General features: G+C 40.1%; 1 protein-coding gene across 35 annotated transcripts in view; it reads left to right on the forward strand.

Moving 5' to 3' along the window:
* Window positions 1-22,320, forward strand: part of CD44 (CD44 molecule (IN blood group)) — a 106,964-nt gene that overhangs the window by 31,409 nt on the left and 53,235 nt on the right. For 31 of the 35 annotated variants that reach the window (XM_078853265.1, XM_078853268.1, XM_078853264.1 and 28 more), the window contains exons 3-7: window positions 3,300-3,465; window positions 7,866-8,002; window positions 9,438-9,509; window positions 10,210-10,443; window positions 12,543-12,668. In XM_078853265.1, coding sequence (XP_078709391.1) covers window positions 3,300-3,465; window positions 7,866-8,002; window positions 9,438-9,509; window positions 10,210-10,443; window positions 12,543-12,668 — 735 coding nt within the window. Of the gene's footprint in view, window positions 1-3,299; window positions 3,466-7,865; window positions 8,003-9,437; window positions 9,510-10,209; window positions 10,444-12,542; window positions 12,669-17,621; window positions 17,763-22,320 lie in introns of all 35 variants that reach the window. The other 4 variants (XM_073347963.2, XM_073347968.2, XM_078853282.1 and 1 more) reach the window with 2 other exon arrangements.

The following is a 22,320-nucleotide window of genomic DNA, read 5'->3' on the forward strand; positions in this document are numbered from 1 at the left end:
CAGGATTTGGTCCTAAATTTATACATGAGATGAAACATGTACTACCTGGTGCAATGTCTGCTACCATAATTTAGTCCCGCTGCCTTGGTAGTAAGTGTCTGCAGGATTGAGCCCATAGATTCTAAACTCTTCAGGTCAGGGACATTGTCAGTGTCACGTACCTTTATGGTGCAGTTACTCTTGTATAAATAATAAAAATCCTTTTACATACATACAGTCTGAGTCTGATTTACTGTTCCATTTGCTTATTTGTTTCCAACTTCCATATGGGAAGAAATATTCCATGTGGTTTACAACAGTGGTGATTATGCAGTACCCTTTGATTACTATCATTTATTTTGATGTGTGTGTTTATAGAATAACATCGGCTGTCTAGCTCATGGCAAAAGACAGGAGTTAAAGGAGAGTGATTGCCAATATATCCAGAAGAGGTGTCTATACAAATGTTTAGGGCTTGCATTCTGGAGCTCATAGGGGAGAGATTATTATGTGGTACCTTTTAGTTTTGTAGGCACCAGAGAGAAACAACATTGCAATGTGTGCAGGAGATTGGATCTGTTTTCTCCCTATGCATGTTGGAACTCCCACTAATGTTAATATGAATCATGCCCTGCACTTCACTGGGAAGAATAAACTGAGTTTTTGCATGATCTGGGATTGTCATTTTAGTCTGGGGCTGCAGTCAAGTTTCCTCTTGAAGGAAGGGTGGGGTCGGAGCTGAGTTAATTATTTTTTGCTTTGAAGTATATCGAGTCTTTCCCCACCTTCCAGAGCTGTTATTTTTTTTCCACGCTGTCAAAAAAGCAGTTCATTGTGTATGTTTGCTTTCTTCTTCCCCTCGCTCCTTTTGTTGTTGTCTGTGGGCATTCTTCGGATCATACAGTCTTTTCCGCGCTTTACCATCCATACCGCGAAGGCTCTAACTTGCCAGGCCGAAGAGGAAGGGAGAGGTGTTCTCTTTAGAGCCGCTCTAGTTTTACGCCTTTCGCCATCTCATGCAGCCTCTACAGCACAATTTGAGGCACTTTCCTCCCTTAGGAGCTGAATGTGCTACTTGTTCAGTGGTCCCAGGCCAGAGGAATGATCGAGGCTTTTAGAAACGGATACCTAAAGTTAGGGTCTTACATCCATATTTAGGGACCTAAATAAGTGTCCTCATTTTCAAAAGTCCTACAGTACCTCTGAAGCCAGTGGGAAGTCAACAGTAGGGGCGACTGAGTGCCCACAGGAGAGATTTATGTTTGTTTGAATTTTTTTATTTTTGTTGTTTGTTGTGCCATTAGGCTTTCAGACATTTAGATCAAATTCAGAGGTGAGTCTAAGGGTTTGCCTACATGAGAAAGTTTGCGTGCAGCACGCTAAATTGTGACTTTTAAGTGCACTAGCTACTCCACACTAAGTCCCCGTGTGGACACTCTCGCGGTGCATTAAAGGGATGTCTATACTTGGAGCTAGGGTTGCGATTCCCAGATCATGTAGACACACTCACTCTAGCTCCAGCTGAGACAGTGCGCTAAAAATAGTAGCGTAGTCACAGTGGCATGGGCAATGATAAGTGGTGGTGCTGGCTAGCCTCCCTGAATAGAAACCCGCCTGGACCACCTGGATACGTATTCAGGGCAGCTAGCCTATGCCAACGCTACCCCTGCATGAGACACTGTAACCACACTACTATTTTTAGCATGTTAACTTGATGAGAGCTAGTGCGATATGTATACATGCTCTGGGAATCAGACCCCAGCTCCAAGTGTAGACATAGCCTAGGAGTGCTTTTGAGCTTAACACATTGCCAAAGTTCATTAACTAAACTGCACAACGGTACTCTTAGTGAGCAGTGAGAGGGTCCACATGGGGAGCTAGTAAGGAGTCGCTAGGCTTACACTGGCTATTGCAGCCTTTTTCCTGTCTAGACAAGCCCTAAATGACCCTCCCTTCAGACTAGGTTGATATAACTTAAGTGCTGAGAATCTGGAAGAAGACTTACATTGCACCAGAACTCACTCCTGACTTTGGCCCATTTGAGTTGTCACATAACAGTGGCACCTAGATTTTTCAATAATACATAATTGTTGTTGATAAAATTACTTAGTTCTAGCGAAATATAGTGCTTTTCATGGGCAAAGCGGTTTATGATATTATTAAATTTTTAACATCCAGCATTCTTTACAATATTAGTTACATTGTTGTGTTGTATGCTGACATTGATATAGTGGTTCACAGTAGAAAACCACAGAGATGTTGACCATATCTCTGAAACCAATGTCCATAATGTGCTTCCAAATGAAAGTGAGTTAGGTGTATTCCAACCATTCCTAGCTGGCTGTATGGTTCCTTAGAGCTTGCCTGCCAGGGTATATTTAGCAGCTCAGCACTTTTATAGTTAGAAATACTGTTGCACACTGCTTACTGGCTGTCTACATCAGCTGTGGCATATGATATCAAACTAGTCTAACTAGTCTGCCCTGACCTAATAGATGCCAAAAGGAACCTATTCCTTGTGCTGATGCTAAAATAGTTTCAGATGTTAGTTCTGCTTTGATGTATGTTTTCATGAAAAATGTTAAACCCTGAAACAAACAGAATGAGGTCATTTAATACAGGGACTGTATATTTCAGAAATGGTTAGATTATAACCATTTTCACCTTTTCTTGTTTATTCCCTTTATGAATGAGGTACTTAGATGGACCTGGATGGTTGGACACTGTTTCCTTAGATATAGGACTATGGCTGCAAAGACTCAAACAGTGTACTTTCTATATACTTTATACCAATGTCAGTGGAGCGCCACTTATTTATGTGAATCTGGCACACATTGTATAAAAACTAGGGAAATCTGCAAGACTGCAGTTTTGAATGTGGTACATATTTATTAACAGGTTATTTGCTAACTACAGCAGTTTGGAAAATTTCATTGACAAATGTTTACAGTGAAGCCAAAACTTTTCCAGACAGATGTGTTTCTAAAATATCTTGGCAATCTTGTCCCATTAGATCTTCTGCACCAAATTGTTGTTGTTGTTGATGATGGGGTTTTTTTGCATGTTCCCAAAAGTGCTAGGCACTTCACAGAAACACTATGCTACTGTTCTTGGACATTAATGTGATGTTTGAGCAAAAAGGATCTGAGTGTAGTTTGGAAAACCAGATTTCTTGTGCAAGCCTTCTCCCCTAATGAACTGGCGGATGTTGATGGTTCTCTGTAACTTCATTGTACTTGGAAATGAAATCTTGCTAGTGTTTCAGTGAAACAGCATGTATTATCATTGTAATAATTTCTGGGTTTTTTTTCAATCAACAGAATTTAATATAAGTTGCAGATATGCAGGGGTTTTCCATGTTGAGAAAAATCGTCGCTACAATCTCACACGAAGTGAGGCAGTTGAACTCTGCAGAGCTCTCAATAGTACCCTGCCAACAATGGACCAGATGAAGAAAGCTCATGAATTAGGATTTGAAACTTGCAGGTAAGGAAACTCTAAAGAAGATAATATATAGTGAATATGTATAGCTATCTGTCTGTCCATCTGTGACGATGTGGTGTGCCAATTGCAATTACTTTTAAGTGGCTATTAATTAGATGGTCTATGAGTAGAAAAGGATAACTGAATTGTAGTTGTAAATGAAGTATCATAATCAAGCAGGTGTATTTCTAGTGGGATCCTGCAGGGACTGGCTCTTGGCCCTACACTAATTAAATTTTTTCAATGTCCTGGAAGAAAACATAAAATCATTATTGATAAAATTTGCAGATGACACAAGGATTTGGGAAGTAGTAAATAATGAAGTGGGCAAGTCATTGATTCAGAGTGATATGGATTACTTCGTAAGCTGGGTGCAAGCAAACAATACGTGTTTCAATACAGCCAAATGTAAAGTCCTACATCTAGAAATAAAGAAAGCAGGCCATACTTATAGGATGGGGGACTCTGTTTTGGGAAGCAGTGGATCATAGTGGATAATCAGTTGAACATGATCTCCAAGTGTGGCACTGTGGTGAAAAGGGCTAATGTGATCCTTGAGCATATAAAGGGGTGAGATATTGAGTAATAGATGATATTACCTCTGTATTTGACACTGGTGTGACTGCAACTAGAATACACTGTCCAGTTCTGATGTGGACAATTCAAGAAGGATGTTGAAGAATTGGAGAGTGTTCAGTGAAAAATTGCATGAATGATTAAAGGATTGGAAAACATGCCTTATAGTGATAGACACTAGGAACTCGATCTATTTAGCTTATTGTGAGAAGGATAAGGGGTGAATTGATTAGTCTATAAGTACCTACATGGGGAACAAATATTTGATAATACAGGACTCTTCAGTCTAGCAGACAAAGATATAACAATAGGAAATGGCTGGATGTTGAATCTAGACAAATTCAGATGGGAAATAAGGTACAAGGTCTTAACACTGAAGGTAATTAACCATTGGGACAATGGATCAACAGTTGTGGTGGATTCTCCATCACTGGAAATTTAAAAATCAAGATTGGATGCTTTTCTAAAAGATATGCTCTAGTTCAAACAGGAATTAATTCAGGGAAGTCCTATGTATGGTCTGTGTTATGCAGGAGGACTGACTAGCTGAACACAGTTGTTCTTCCTGGCCATATAATCTATGACTCTATGAATTATCCAGGTTATCCCAAACATGCAGCTGTAGAAAGGAGACAAGATTCAAGTGCAGCAGGCGCAGAGGGGATTCATTGTCAAGCAGTATAGACTCATAGCAATAAAACTCTTATTTAAGTCAAATGGATCAACTAACTTCAGTGGGATTTCAGCTTTAGTAGGAAGTGAGTAGGGATTTCAGAATTCATCCTGAAGTTTATTGGGGTAGAAAGCTCGGTGGGCATCTCTTCAACTCTTTAAATTTTGCCAGCTTGTACTTTTTATCAGTCCTCTAAAGAGAGTCCTAATATTTACCACCAGAAAAATTAAACCAAATGACACTGTTTAAAGTTATTATATGCGAAGGTGGAATTGTCTGTTGTAAATTTGACTCAAGGCTGTTTTGTTTTTCAAAAACCAGTCAGAGAACACTTCAATCTCTTTGGTCACTCGATTACAGACCTAAAAGTGGCAATTCTTCAACAAAAATCTTCAAAAACAGACTCCAATGAGAGACTGCTGAATTGGAACTAATTTGCAAACTGGATATAATTAACTTAGGCTTCAATAAAGACTGGGAGTGGATGTGTCATTACACAAAGTAAAACTATTTCTCCCTGTTTATTCCCCCCCCCCCCGGTTCTTGTCAACTACTGGAAATGGCCCACATTGATTATCACTACAAAAGTCACCCTGCCCCCCCCCCCTCCTGCTGGTAATAGTTCACCTTTTCTGATCACTCTTGTCACAGTCTGTATGGTAACACCCATTGTTTCATGTTCTCTGTGTATATAAATCTCCTCACTGTATTTTCCACTGTATGCATCCGATGAAGTGAGCTGTAGCTCACGAAAGCTTATGCTCAAATAAATTTGTTAGTCTCTAAGGTGCCACAAGTCCTCCTTTTCTTTTTGCGGATACAGACTAACTTGGCTGCTACTCTGAAACTTGTTTTTCTCAGTCTTTTAACTGTTTTAATTTCCTTCCCTTTGCATTAGTCTGCAAATTCATGAGAAATCGGTAAAATTGCTTTCATGTTAGTGTAGTATTGGCAAAATCATATCTATGGAAAGTGATTAGTTTAATTAGTATCAAAGTAATTAAATTAGTTCATGTTTGTGCAGTGCTTTGAAAATGTTTAGTGTGATGCTGTATAAATGTCACGCACTGCTAATATTAATTGCAAATGCGTGGGCAGATAATCTTTAAAGATCTCCTGCAGCCCTAGTTGCCCTTACACCAGGACTGTGCCCTGTGCTCATTCACTGGTATAAATCAGAATAATATGTGTGCCTCTGCAGTGGGAGAATGATGCTCACCATATTCCCAGGGAATATCAGGCAAAAATTCCCGATGGTGAGCGTTACATAACAGTCTCCCAAGTGAAGTGGAGGGATGATTTAAAATGCTGCCAAATGGAAGACTAGACTGGGACAGTCCTGCAGTGGTGGGGAAAGTATTGAAAGACCAAATAGGCATTTTCTATCTCTAACTTTTGAGTCTCATGCACTGGACAGAGTCTCTTATAGGTAAGATGAGAAGAAAATGGAAAAGAACTTAAAGGGTAAAAGAAATAGAGGGAACTATTTTTCACATTGGAGGAGAGCTGTGGTTTTGCTTTCACTGCACTTTCTCCCCTTATCCATGAACCTAGAAGAGGACAGATGTGGAATTTGAGATATTTTTTAATAATTTGTGGGTGCTGTGTATTTGTATTCCTCTGGCACAGTACCATAAATCCAACTGTATGGGCTTGAGTGGGAGACAAAAAGAAGAACTAGTACGTTATATATAATAGTCAAAGCACACAAGGAGTAGAGAGTGAATATGAATGAGTCAGCAGGCCATAAAACAAGAAAGATTTTTATTATAACGCCGCCAATATGATAGTCTTAGCAATAGGATACCGGATCTAGGACTAATAAAAAATATGGCTGTGCCAGTGAAGTAATCTATTGTTCCACCCATATTAGAGATTTAGAATTGCAAATATCATTGCCATGATTTGATCCAGGTGGACGTGAATCATGGATGTGGACTGTAACAGGGCTTGGGGAACCACAACTGAGACAGAGTCCAAGCAGCTAACATACCACGCCTGCCCCTCCCTGACAAGTAGCAGCTCTTAAAACAATCCCCAAACCCTAGGGCTTTTTAACATTTAATCACCACTCTCATCTAAATAGATTTCAGGGAAACCAGTACCTTCACAGGAATTAGTCATTTGATATGAGATTGCAAAATAGTAATAACTTGTTACGTAATTTTGTTAATCACAAGCTCACTTGAAATTTCAGCCTGATTTATGTGCCCCATACTCAAATAGCAGCATTATTTGCAACACATATTATCCAGGGGGATATTAAGTATTTTAGCTAACATTCTGTAGGCGAAATATTGCTACATTTGAACACTTTATTAAAGTTTTGCACTTCGCAGAGACTGGCATGTTATCAATCATCGCTGCACATCTTTGCTCACGATCTCCATCCATTCTTCAGATTTGTGGCATGCAATTCCAGTGCAAAATGGTACTGTGCAATTTATTAGGCTAGAAGTAGTGAAAATGTAGCTCAATGAAAGAAAATCAGAGCCTTGATCCTCTGTGTTCTATAATACACAACCCAACTGAACGAGAAGTGTTTACCCTTTTTATCCTTCATTTTCATTGCATCCCCATGCAGAGCAGTTGTCTTATCGAATAATTCACACTGCATTGCAATGGTTATTAGTTCAGAGATTACATGCAGAATGATTTTGGAGGTGGTTGCTGGTGATGTTAATGTGGATGTAAAAAAGGAGTAATCTCCATGACCAGATTTGGGATTATTCTTATTTCATGATATGAAATACTCTGTCTCCTATTTGGCCTATTTGGCGGTATTGAAAGTCCTGAGGAAAGTATCTGTTGTATGCTGTGTTACATAACATGGGGGTCAGATCTGGTGGTGGACATGCCAAGGGTCAAAGCCAGAGTCAGGAAACAAGCAGGGGAGCAGGGCCAGAGCAAGGAGGAACAAGGCTGGCACAGGAGCGATTGCAGCTGTGGACACAAGCTGTTGAGCAGCCAGCAATCTTCTGATGTAGCTGGGTTTAAGAACATGCCCGCTGGTTCCCCTCAGCTAGTCAGGCAGGTTGATCAATCAGCCAGTTCTGCTTTAGTTGTGGTCATTAGTCAGCCTGGAGACCGAGCTAGCAGGCTCAGCTGCATGCCTTCCTTCCTGACAGTGTTGTTCACTCTGTATTCTTCACAGATATGGTTACATAGAAGACAAAATTGTAATCCCACGAATCAAGCCATATTCTGTTTGTGCAGCAAATAACACTGGAATTTACATACTCACTTCAAATATAACAGACCGGTATGATACATATTGTTATAATGCATCAGGTAGGTATTTGCTGTACTGTGTAAGTGAGAATTAAGATATTTAACAATAACATATGCTCTCTCTCCTTTAGATTACTCGAACCAGAGCTTCCATATTAAATTGTATGTGTATTGTGGTCTTGTTTTCGCATTTGAAGATAGAACACATTTTGCCAGTCACTGGAGCTGCACCTGCTGATGCTATCAGTGACTTTGGCCCATTGTATTTTGAACTAAAAAAAAATCTGAGTTCATATTTAACTTATGATTCTAACCTCAAGAATTGTCATTTTAGTAGGGAAGTACCACAAGTATGGATCCAAAGAACACAGAATTGTTGAATGTGATGATTTCTACTCCTCACATTCTTTTACTCACATGTTTTTAGAGCTAATAATAGTGAAGTTACAAGCGCTGAAAGATCAGGGACCCTGAAGACTCTTAGCTTGCTTTCTCTGCTTGCATGAGGCCCCTGGCAAGCACAAATTCAGGTGTTGCTTAGCTACATTAATATTGTAGGTTCAAAGGCAGGCCACTTCTTTTGTGGAATTCTTCCATTATATGGAGTTACAGTTCTTAATAATAATTTTAAATGTTTCTGATTTTGTTTATTTTTCTATGCCACATGAGGACCCCTGCAAAATTAAAATTTTCAGAGTCAAATTGTCAGGGAGCCGTGGATAATTTTGCTCAGTGTTTGTGCTGCAATAACTGGGCACAGGAAATGTGTTAAGAGTAAGAGACTGGCTTGATTGAGTTGCCTAGATTTTGTTAAATTAATTGGTCATATTCAGAGCTGGTATAGATAGAGGCAACCCCACAAAAATCCTTAGGCCAAATTCAACGGTGATTTAAATAGAAGTGACATTTTGAAATTACAATTTGCTTTGACATAAAATATCTGAAGCTTTATTCCACTCTCTGGAACTCAAAGGGCTTAATCCTGGGTTGGGGTAGAGAGAGGCAAAGGGCTCTGAGCTACCAGCTCTGATACTGGAGCTGTCGGAGGGAGTCAAACTGGACCATAGAGGAATTCTAATTTATATTGATTGGAATGATCCCTAAAGGACTGTTCCGCCAGCCCAGGATTAGCTTTGTATTCCGTAATAGATTTCCAGTGTTGCCTAAGTGCTCTACCCCGGAATGCCCTCAGTGCAGAGGAATCATACAGTCCATCCCTTTGGCAAAATGGGGACTTGTCCTGGGTTGAGGATCTGACTCAAATTGAGAACACTGAGAATAACTTTGTGAAATTTGATTAAAATGCACCAATTTTGTCCCTTTAAAAATGTTTATAAAATTCTTAGTTTTCTCAAAGCCACTTTCAGACGAGACCCCAAGAAACTTTTCTAAGAAGTTGTTGATAACACTATGAATCTAATAAATAGGGCAGAAAAGAGTGAATTTTTCTCACCACCCTTTGTCAAATTAACTAATTATTTTCTTCTCCTTTCAGAAACTAGGGATATGGCATGTGAACCAATCATAAAACTAAATGATTCTTGGCATGATAATCAAAGCCGAATAGGTAATGTATTGCATAAGTGAATGATTTAGCATTGATTCCATTTTCAGCTACCAGGTTTCTCTTCTGTATGTGAGTAATGCAAATGTTCAATATCATGCTACACATAAGAAAAGCAAGTCCAGAGATGGTAATATACTGAAAGTGAAGCAATCAGACCTCCATCTGCCACCTAGAATTAGGCTATATGTGACAGCATTTATCTTGAGGTGGTTCTAGCGTAGTAAATTTTCCATATTGACACTAGATTGTTTTTGATAAATAGAGGACTGATGTTGCTTCTTTGATGAGAGAGCTTTGTTGAAGCCTTCTATGTCCTACAGTTATTATGTACCTTCCACATCATGCCGAAGCCTGCTAGCCAGGCAAGGAACTAGGGATGGAACCGGGCTCTCAGGATGAAATCCTGGCCTCATTGGAGTCAATGGGAGTTTTATCCTTGACTTCAATGGTACCAGGATTTCACCCTGAAAGTTAATCCAGACTTTGGCCCACTTACCAGACTGGGCCCATTATGATGATGCATACACAAATTAGAACTACAATAGATAGATCAGTGAAGGATAAAACAGACAGACAGAAAACAAATTGCTTGATATCAGGTCTGACTACAACTGTGGCCATAGCCCTTTAACCTCACCCCACAACTCCAACATTCATGATGCCTCAGCTATTTCAATTGATCTCTTTCTCCTTCCAACAGTCATAGATAATGCAGATGGCTCACGTTACGCTGATGGTGTGAAACAGCCTGACCCAACTCCAGTTACAGATGATAATCATGTGGGTAGTGGTTCAACATATGACGGAGATACAACAAACCCCACCATCATCAGAATTCACACGGCTGGTGCCCCATATTATGAAGATACAACCCCAGATGCAACAGATTATTCTTCTGTGTCGGGCAGAAAGGAATATCATTCCACAAGTACCAGTAAGAATAATGGATTATATACTATTGTAGCTTAACTTGTCCTCTTAAAATAACTGTATGAAAACATTGCACTGTGATTCAATTCTTAGAATGCTAAGGGGCATCACTGGTGGACACAGTGTGTCTTAGGGCATCAAAATCTGTAATGGCTTTGTAACCACTGTAGCCATGGAAAAGAGAGAGCACAATCTCTGCCCCATATTCCTGGTGCTCTTGAGAAAGAATTGGACGGAAAAAAGTTGTGTGTCTTTGTGATCATAGAAACTTTTTTTTTCACTTTCCAGAGACATTTCATAATAACATGAGAGTGTAAAGCAATCACAAACCAAAAAAGTTCTGCTTTTCTTCCTCCAGGAATAATTTCACAGTATGTGTGATGATAGATCTTTCTAAGAGCCTGGTGTTGTGCCTACTGCAATCAATGGGAATATTATGGTTGATTTCACTGGCAGAAGGATCAGGCTCAATGAAATCTAGCAAAACATTATTTCTATAACAAAGAAATATCACAGGTGCAAAGGATGAACATAATTAAGTATTTTACCAGAAGAATCTGGAAAAGTAAGTGCAGAAAGATAGGATTTCAGTACCTAGAGATCAAGCTGGAATAGTCTTACCTACCTAATAGTCTCCGGTATGATCATATTTGTGGAGTCCATATTAAATAATACATGCATAAGAAGAGAGTTACAGTACAAATGCAGTTGAATCCCTTCTTTGCAAACCGTATGTTGTAAACTGTATTTGATAAGCATATCACAATATGCAAAAACAGTAAAAATGTTGGTGCTGTCAGCCTTCCGTTTATGGCTTTTCTTTTTCCAGGAGATAGGGAAGGGCTTTCTGTATAGACCAAAAACCATATTCTGCCCTGAGCTACATCCGGGAAGCCCTAGAGGAGACAAAATTGGGTCTGGGTTAACCATGGAGTTGTATAGGTGTGACCTAGGGCAAAATTTATGTAGGTGAATAGAAGAGAATTAAATTGTTTCATTTTCTTGGTTTTCTTTTTCTTTTGACTTCAGGGCACATGTGGTAGAAGATTTTCTATTTAATCTCTTTATGTTGATGGTTAAGTACCTATTAGCTTTCATATTTGTAAGCACTTACATGGCCCACATCCTCAGAGTACGTGCGGGTCTCACAAATATTAATAAATTTGCCCTCACAAATTGGGAAGTGCTGTATGATCTCCATTTTAGAGAAGAGGAACTGAGATACAGGAAAACTAAGTGACTTGCCCAAGATCCCGCAGGAAGTGTGGATTAAGCCTAGGTTTCCTTAGTCCTGTTTCAGCAACTTAACCACAAGATCAGCCATCCTTCCTCTGTAGCAGAGAGCATTCCTCTGGGCTGTGGACACAAGGTTTTATTTAACCGTTCACTAACCATTTACAAGTAGAGGATACCAAGAGATCATGCCATTGTCCTACCCATCGATGTTTAGTTAAAATGTTTAGTTAATTGTTTGTTGAGTGGAAGTGTTAGCAGAGGATAAATTTGATTTGCTGGTGGTACTGTACTTGTGGGACTTTGGGCCTGCTTCTCCACATGGCTTACCAGTGACATCAAAATACTATGGCAGGGTAATGGGAATTAATGTTGGAACAACACTCTTCTCAAATTTCGTGAATTGTCTTTCCAAGAGGAAATTCTCCTCTTTTCTGCTTACAATTGTAGTCTTTGCCTGGACCAAAGCTCATAATATGTAAAAATAATGGCAGCATTACAAACGGCCTCAAGCACTTTTGTAGGTTCCAGATCCAGAGTTGCCACAGCTACAAGAACATAAATCCAGGCTTCGGTGAGCAAGTTGTTGTCTTTGCCACCTTAGCTGCCATGCTCATTATCATTGGGCTGCTGCAAATTCACACTCCCGTGAACAACCAGTGTTAGTGATTAGATACCAAGATTAGAAAATCAATTATATTTAATGACGAACTAAACAAGGACCCCAGTCTCCTCTCCTTTTATCCTTCCACTGGACCAACAAATGAAAGACCTAGGCTTCCTATAGTGTGAAAGCTCTAACAATGAGAACAGCAGGAGTGGTGGCTCAGCAAATGAAAAGTTACAGTTGATTCACCCTTCATCACACAGATGATATTGCAATACCTTTCGATGACAAGCGGGGTGAAGATTCAACCATGATTTCACTGATAACTGATGGTGTTCCTGGAAAAGACAGTGATCATCCTAGCAAAGGACAACATCCCACAAGTACTAGTAAGGCTAATGAATTGTAATAACTTTGCCAACTGCAGACTGTATTTAACCTACTCTCTTATTCTGGCAGGATATTATGATAAGTAGCCAAGTACTTATCTTCAGCATTGGAACAACATTTCAGAACAGAGCTTTCTGGGGTAGTTAAATCAGAAATGAGATCTACGGCAGTCACTGGTGATCAGAAGGGACAAGTGGAGACAAGGGTTGCCTTGTAACCTGCGTTTAAAGTTAAGAAGTGATTCGTGGACTCTTTGGTGCATATCTCTCATGTTCCATTTCATCACACCTATTCACCCTATACCAAGCAACATAATTTAATTTGTTTTGGGCTACAGGTACCTCTGTGCATCATCACTTGCAGACACTGTATATGAGAATTAGAAGTGCAATTTCTGCCCCTTTATGCAGCATATGTGTGCTTTGATACTTGATTCATCAGTGTGTGGTTTTAACTCATTCATGGCTGTGAAGTAGGTAGCACAGATCAAAATCCTGACTTAACTCACTAAGGAGGTACTTTGAGGGAGTGACAGAGTTAAGGTTGGAGATGCCATCCTGCTTGTGCACTGCATATAGGAATAGATTGTATTTCCAAGTGCTTGTTGTCATTTGCAGCATGACCACAATGGTACTGTGCTTACCAGGCTTCTTGGGCTTTGGGATACTTGAAGAGACATTAGGTGGTGACCTTTCCTCTAGTATTCAGTAGAACTCTAGCACTGTTTCCTGCCCTCTTCCTGAATAACTGTGCTAAGGTGTGTAAAAAGCAACTCCCTGTGATATCTTCCTCCAGCATCCAGTGCACCTGTGCACCATGGGGTAGGATCTTATGAGTAGTGGGACAGCAACATTAAGTAAAATCAACTTAATTTTTTTAAAATGGGTCTTTAAATATATTTGATGGAATTCTTCATTTTAAAGTTTTGGGATTTTTCTTTTGTGTTTAGAAAGTTAGGAACCATTATGATTTAACTGGGAATTGGTCCTGCTTCGAGCAGGGGGTTGGACTAGATGACCTTCTGGGGTCCCTTCCAACCCTGATATTCTATGATTCTATGATTAGGAAAGGGATGCCACAATGCCACTATATAAAGCCATGGTACGCCCACATCTTGAATACTGCATGCAGTTTTGGTTGCCCCTTCTCAAAAAAGATATATTAGAATGGGAAAAGGCACAGAGAAGGGTAACAGAAATGATGAGAGGTATGAAACAGCTTCCGTTTGAGGAGAGATTAAATAGACTGGGACTGTTCAGCTTGGAAAAGAGATGACTCAGGGGGGATATGACAGAGGTCTATAAAATCAAAAAAGGTGTGGAGAAAGTGAATAGGGAAGTGTTATTTACCCCTTCGCATAACACAAGAACCCAATGAAATGAAAGGCAGCAGGTTTAAAATCAACAAAAGGAAGTACTACTTCACACAACGCATGATCAAACCTATGTAGGGTGACTAGATGTCCTGATAAACTTGGGACTGTCCCAATATTTAACTCTTTGTCCTACATCCCGACCAATGTATGATTGGGATGCCATTTGTCCCGATATTGTAGGGTTGCCAGGCATCCGGTTGGTGCAGGGATGGCAGGCTCCCTACCTGGCTCTGCGCAGCTCCCTGGAAGCGGCGACATCTCCCTCTGGCTCCTAGTTAGAGGGAAGGCCTGGGGGGCTCTGGATGCTGCCCCCACCATGAGCACAGGCTCTGTAACTCCCATTGGCCAGGATCTGTGGCCAATGGGAGCTGCGGGGGCGGTACCTGCAGATGGAGGCAACAGTAGCGCATGGAGCTGCTTGGCCTTGCCTCCGCCTAGGACCCAGAGAGAGATGTCACCACTTCCGGGGAGCCACCCGAGGTAAGCACACCTGGAGCCTGCACCCCCTCCCGCTGAGGGCTGGAGCTGGGGCTGTACACCCCTGACACGGGGCTGGAGCTGCTCGGGCCAGCCGGCCTGGGGTTCCTCTGGTACTGGGGGTTGGGTGGTTTGGGGTTCCAGCCACGGAGAAGGTAGGGGAGCTCAGGGCTCCTGCCACGGGAGGCAGGACCTTGTGTAGGCAGGGGCAAGGCCATGGGGGTAGCCTTCCCGAAGGGGGGAGTCCACCCACCACCCATGCCCACCCATGTGTCCTGATATTTTATTCTTGCGATCGAGTCACCCTACACCTCTGGAACTCATTGCCAGAAGATGCTCTGAATGCCAGAAGTATATGTGGGTTCAGAAAAGAATAAATTCATGGAGGATAGGTCCATCAATGGCTAGTAGCCAAGATGGTCAGGGTTGCAACCCCATGCTCTGGGTGTTCATAAATGTCTGACTGCCAGATGTTGGGACTGGATGACTCGATAATTGGGGATGGATATTCGATAATTGGCCTGTGCTGTTCATTCCCTCTGAAGCATCTGACATTGGCCACTGTCAGAAGACAGGATGCTGGGCTTAATGGACCATTGGTCTGACCAAGTATGGCCATTTGTATTGTCTTATGTGTCCTTGGAAGGACATAGATGTTTCTGGAAGGGGAAACGAATGCAGTATAGGAGTTCTTGTTGAAATTCCCAAAGACTTTTTCCACTTGGCTCAACTAGAACACTGTGTCCAGTTCTGGGAGAACACATTATCCAGTTTTATGGAATAGAAGAAATCAGTTCAACTCTGGACTCATCACTAAGGTTTCTTTATTCGCATACAGTTAAACTACACTTCAGTTGATCAAGCTCGAGAGTAGAGGGCGGGTACAGGGTATACCACAAACCCAAGATACATAATCATGAATTAGCTTATCGACATACTTACACTAAATACTATTTGTTAATACATTATATCATATATTTTATGATTGATGCACTAATTTTTATAATTGATCCTGGTACAGATCATGAATTGTCCAAGAGCTACAAAGTATGCTAGTAAGCAAAGCTGCAGCTACAAGCTTATCACATGTGACAATTCTTACAATTTCTTTATCAACTACCTATATATTATTGACAAGGCCACTTATGAACTTATGCTTTGTCCATTGTTAACCTCTGTTTCCTTACCTCTCTTTCTTCATTCCTTCTTGCATTGTTCATGCAAGGCCTACATTTCTAATGGCTTTTTGTGGTAAACACTGGGACTGGTGGAGAAAGAAAATAATAGAATGATTTCTTTCTACCATCTCTTGCTTCACATTGATGCCAACGGAACGTAAGCATGTATCTAAAGTTAAGCATATGCTTAAGAGCTTTTCTGGACAGAGATAAACGGATGAAGGAGGCCCTGATCACCATAGGTATGGCAGATATTTCCCCAATCACACAGGTAATATAGCAGAGTTAGAAGAATAGGATTCCTTACAGTGGTATTAAAAGCTTTATGAAGATGGGGAGGCTTCTTATGTAAACAAATGTGACCTTCTGCCTGAGAAAATGTGAAAGAGGTTCACACCTTATGGACATCCTCAGATGGAGACATAAAAGATCAATAATATTCAAAATAAGAAACATGACAGTTAATTTTCTAGTTGTAGGTTTGGATGTGGAGCAAGACTTTCTCTACAGCATGGCTTCTGGAAACCTTAGTCTTGCTAGGGCCTAGTAGGGAAAAAACAGTTCCAAAATGGCATAAAATCTTGACTTGTTTTGCAATTTTGTTGTCTGGTTGTTTCTACTGGGATTTTTTTCTTCTTGGTTTCCTCTTTCTTTGCATGAATAGTTTTGTGCTGTTGCAAAATCTGTGTATAATCTTGGACAGGGGCTTCGTGATGAACGTTTGGTTTTCTTTTCCTTAATTGTTTATGAAATGCATTGACACTTAAGGCTGATGTCTTGCTCGTGTTCTCACACTCCTCCTTCACTGGCATGACAAAGTTTTGGGGTGAAAGTTAGAGTGGAGTGAAGTTTCAATGAAAAAAATGATAAAAAAAATTCAACAATTTTGTGCACATGTGTGTGAAAATATGTTGCTATTTCTTGATCAGTTGTAGTGTGAAAATATTGGCAGGATTGCTTAGTAATATATGGTGATGCAGTAACTCTTCAGTTAAATCTGCTGTGGGGATGCCACTTGTGGATTTTCCTGACAGGAACTATCATCCATTGTTCAACAGCATCTTTTTTAACTGAGAGCAAGGCATTGTGCGAATTATACCAGCAGGGATTTCATTTTACTGCATTACAAACTAGCAAAACCAATTTCAAAATAAATTGTTACATTTATGCTATCTATCTCCCTGAACAATCTTCTCCCAGATAATTCTGTGACATGGGAAAAATGACAGTTACAGAAGAGAAATCTAAGGATTGGCTCCCATTATGTAGTATTCAGATCACGCAGACACTGAGGCTTATTCCATAACCACGATTAGGGTCCCAGGGCAGGATCTCACTGATTGGTAAGTAAATCACATGGCTTAGGGTAAACAAAATGGGATCAGCTTTATTCCCATTAGGAGTTAAGCCCCAGAGAGAGCCAAAATATAGTTCTTAGGTAGGATGGGAAAATCGTAGCCTAGATATCACAGTAGCTGTATAGATACACGAGAAAGAGAGACCGAGAACATCGCAGGGCTAGCCAACAATACTGCATCAGTTTAGCTAATCTGAAGGCTCAAACCCATACAGTTATATATGGGTAACAAGTCACACTCTAGCTCTTCCAAGTGGATCTTTACAATGCATTTGAAATGGCCTGCCATTATTGCTGCTATTTCCTCGTCTGTTGCTGCAGCTGCATTGCACATTATCACTGGGATGTCCTCCATCAGTTTCACAACCCTAACCTCAGGATGTCGTGAATGAATGGATGAGGGAAAAAACAGTGATAGTGTTGAATAGAGCAGAGGGCTCTGTCTGCTGTCCCCTTTCTTTGCCCTTTGCACTAGAGAAAGAAAACGACCTGGTGTAAGAGGAACAAAGAGGTGAACATATTGTGAATAGTGGCTCATTAAATAAAATGTCGATAATTCATCCAGCCATCATCACAGCAGATGAGGACTCCCTACGTGGGGCACATCATGAAAACTCTACTCAAGGTCAAGAAATTCCTGGATTTATTCCTTTGCAGTGGCACTCGACAGATCACAAAGAAGAGCATCCCACCACTGCTATCAAGGGTAATACATTATAATCCTTTTATCTAATGTACTTCTGTAAGATCTGTTAAGTAACCGGTGGAAAGGAACCTGGCAGACAACCAGCTTTTCTCTTGCTCACTGAGTTTACCATCTATTCCCAGGTTTTATTTCCCATTGACCAGATTCTGAAAGGAACAAAGCATCCACAGCACTCTACTGAAGACATTCTCCCATCATTTTCTCTCTCCAAGCCCAACTAGGCCTTTTGCTGGATCCTTTAGGGAAGTCATACTCTCCCTGTGGATGCGCCAGGGTATCAGGATAGCCCGGCTCTGCAGGTTCAGTGCCTTCACTGATCTCCGAGTTAGAGAATCCATTGATTGCTGCTACTGATTTTTTGCTTCCACTTTAAGTAGACCATTTTGTGCTCTTGTAGCTTCTTCCTTTTTCTTTGTTCACAATATTTCCCACAAAATCATGTCACCGAATAAAAGCAGCTTATCAAGTGCTTGTATGATGGTAGGCTCTCTTGTATATAAAAGAAACCCCTATATATCGACTAATTGCTAAGCTAAATAAATCATTGAGGTCTGTTGTTAAAACAAAGAGTAAAGGTGAGAATTATGCTTTGTGTTGGTACTAACTCAGAGGAAAAGTTCAAAGGAAATTAGCATATTACAACAGATGAGACTCATATGACAATGATGCTGCTGCTGAACACTCAGTACAAGAGCTACTAAAACCTAGGCTCTTTCCTGAGTGGGACAACAATGAGAACGATGATTATTATTGAGGATAGTGATTAATTGCCCATTTATCTCCTATACTTCATTTAAGCCCTATAGATATAGCTTAGTGAAGAGTAGCATTGGGATGCCATTCACAAAATTTACCATATTTGGAAAGATGACATGTGATGGATGATGGCATGTCTGGTGATGCTGTGCCATTGCAAGACCATGACTTTGTGTGGCACTAATTTCAGGAATGGCATTAGCAACATATTGACCCCTATGATCGCTCACGAATGGGAACAGGGAATGAACATCCCTGCTCTACACCTGGTTTTCAGGTTTTAAAAAGCATTATATTCAGAGTTCTGTAATTTTCCTGAATTTGCTGGGTCCCCTACTATAGTGCACCATTTACATCATTTAAAAGAAATATATCAAGTAATTATCTCCTCTGTGAAATTATGTGTTCCTCACCTGAACTTGAAATGGGAGATGGGGTGTTCAATAGATCTCTACAGAGCTTTATATATTTTCTTATATTTTCTTATTGTCTGACGTTATGGACACCAGATTTAATGAATAATTAGGGCTTATGATTTTAGGATTTCACTGATAAATGCTGATAAAACATGCCCAATGCAATCAATCAATAGGTGTTTATCCAATGAACATGGGAAAAACACCAGAAATGGTAACTTGAATCTCAGGGCTTATCTAGACGGAGCTGTAATGCATCCTACAGGGGTCTGATTTCTAAAGTGCACGAAGTGTTGCGCATTAATTGGTCCATGTAGACCCTACTGGTGCTCAGTAAAGGTTCCCTAGGTGCTTTAACATAGTGCTGTTTGAAATAGTACCACATTAAAGCGCACTAGGGAAAAGCTTACAAAGAGATTACTCATTACAGTATATACAAAGAAAGAGCCCCAAAACATCCTAATTTTTGGACATCTACATGAAACTCAAACATTTTCTAAAAAGGGCCCCAAAAAGAAAATAATTAAACCATGATAAACAGAAGTCCGATGAATAGAGTTAGGTTTCAGAGTAACAGCCGTGTTAGTCTGTATTTGCAAAAAGAAAAGGAGTACTTGTGGCACCTAAGAGACTAACCAATTTATTTGAGCATAAGCTTTCATGAGCTACAACATTGCATTCGATGAAGTGAGCTGTAGCTCATGAAAGCTTATGCTCAAATAAATGGGTTAGTCTCTAAGGTGCCACAAGTACTCCTTTTCTGAATAGAGTTAGTAATTAGTAGAAATGGGCCTCAGGACAAACGCCAGATCGCAACTCCCTGTACATTGGTGACACATGACTCCAAGAACATATCCAAATATGAATGCCCTGGTTTTCCCCTCTCTCAGTACTGGGATGAACCAAACGCTGCATACCTCAACAACCCTGCAATTTGAGGAAGTAGGGATCTGTAGCTAAACATTGCCACTCCAGCCTGTAACTCATGGCTATTTGGGTGATAATCCTTCGCACTGATAATGAAGAGCATCTGAAAAGATAAGCATTTCTATATGAATTAATGTGATCTCTTACTTAAGAGACTATCGGTTGCTAAGTGTCCGTGTGGGTAGCATCACATGAAAGGAAGGCCAATAACTTATAAAATAAGAATTGTGGGGGGTTTTTTAATGTTGATTGCATTATTAAAGTTGATTTTGCTGGATTAGGGGTGTGCATGTGCAGAAAGTTTTTCTCTCTGTCATTGGCATCATAAGACTTAATCAGGACATGATAGGAGACAAACATCTAATATTACTAGAGACCAAATTCCGCTCTCCTTTCTCAGTTATTAACAAGTCCGCTGATATATTTTTCCCTGAGGAAATGAACGCAGGATTTGACCCTAAAATCTTACTTTGCTTTGGCAGTTTGTTTGCATAACAGCTGGGTGTTTCTGGTGGGAATTCCCCTGCTTCATCTCTCTTTTGGCAATTGACTTTATGCCCATTGCCAATATCCTAGTCAACCTCTAAATCATCCTCTGGCCAGGGGCTTTTGTTCTCCTTACACTTATTGTTTATATAATAAATTAATACCAAAGGCTCATGTCCTTTTAACGTTCAGTGCACTACTGACATTATTATAGGCCAATACATAAAATCAAAACTTCAGTTGAAAAGCTGTGGTGGTGCTTCTTGTGACTTTGTTTTAGAACATGTCTGCAGTTCAAAAAGAAGGAAAGAACAAGAAGAAACAACAAATGGAGAATGAAAACAAGAAGTAACAACAATGGTTCCTTTAATGTAGAGCAGGGTTCTGTCTTTTTTACATCAGATGAGATATTTTATTTTGCTGCATCATAAACTAGATAAAGAAGTTGACCCCAATTCCAAATTGTTCTGAATGATCTTTTCCCAGATAATTATGTGATGTAGAGAGAGAATGTCACAAGTGAGTAAACTAGTGGTCACATACCATTACATTGCAACCAGATCATGCAATCTCTGCAGATTCAATGTCATTCCTTAACTATGATTTGGAACCATAAGCAAGTCAGTCACAGTGCTCAGAGTATTTTCCCTTTAGAAGCTCACACAGAGACTTTTATTTCCAGCACACATCTTTGAGATAGGGATTATGGAACTTGTAGCCTGGATAGCACATGTTCCTTTGCAAGTGCATAAGAAAGACACACATGGCTAGAAAGCTTAAAGACACATGGATAGGGAACTCCACAATAACAATATATGCACTTCACTAATTTGCCCCTTGTGATATGTAGAATAAACAATTACCCTCCTGCGCTCCCAAGTGACTCTTTACAAGTGATGGAAATGACAAGTTTATGCTGCTGGTTGGTCTATTGCTGAATCTACTTCCTCTTCTGTTACTACTGCTGCTTTGCTTATTATCACTGGGATGCTCTCCATCAAATTTACATCTTCTCATCCCAAGACGATGTGTCTGGATGAATGAGAAAAGAACAGTGGTAATGGTAAACAAAACTGATGGTCTTCTCTACTATCCTCCTCTTTCTTCACAATATTCACCAAAGAAGGACAAAGACTGTGGGTTTGACCGTAGGGGGACAATCAGGAAGGTTAACCCAAGTTAACTAAAGGAGTGAATTGAAAATGGATTAGTTAAATTGCATTAAACCCCTGTGTGGATACTCCCATTCAGAATTAATGTGGCCTTAATTTGGTTTAGTTTAATTTATTTAATTCTGAATGAGTGTCTGCACAGCAGTTTAATGCAATGTACTTAATTCACCTTAAATTCACACCTTTAATCAATTTGTCTCAATTTTCCCAAGTCTCCCCCATGTAGAGAAGCTCTGAGTGTCAAAAGAGCAAAAGTTGAAAATAATAATGGGGTGGTCTCATAGCAAATAATTCATTAACCCATCATCACAGCAGATGAAGATTCACACGATGGGGCAAATCGTGAAAACTCAACTCAAGATCATTGGATTCTTGGATTTATTCCTTGGACATGGCACTCTGCAGATCACAAGGAAGAGCGTCCCACCTCTGCCAGCAAGGGTAAAACCTTACAACAATTATAACTAATGTCCTTCATACAGAGTAACTTGCTAACACTGATAAACAGCAGCACATAAGAATAAACTCTCCACTGATAGGATCTGGCAGCTAATCACCTTTTCTCATGTTATCTGAATTGTCCATTTATTCCCAAATTCTGTTTCCAATAGGTGAGATCCTGAGAGGTGCTGAGCACATGTAATGTCCCACTGAATACATTCTTCATCATTTTTGTCCCTCCATACTCTGTTAGTCCCACTTTCTCACACCTAAATTAAATAAGTCCCAGCAGGACAGCTAGGCTTACTGTAAAAACAATAGATAAGAATTAAACCTTTGGTGGCTCAATAAATAAAAAGT

Source organism: Lepidochelys kempii, chromosome 6 (assembly GCF_965140285.1).
Source record: "Lepidochelys kempii isolate rLepKem1 chromosome 6, rLepKem1.hap1, whole genome shotgun sequence".
Classification (NCBI taxonomy): domain Eukaryota; kingdom Metazoa; phylum Chordata; order Testudines; family Cheloniidae; genus Lepidochelys; species Lepidochelys kempii.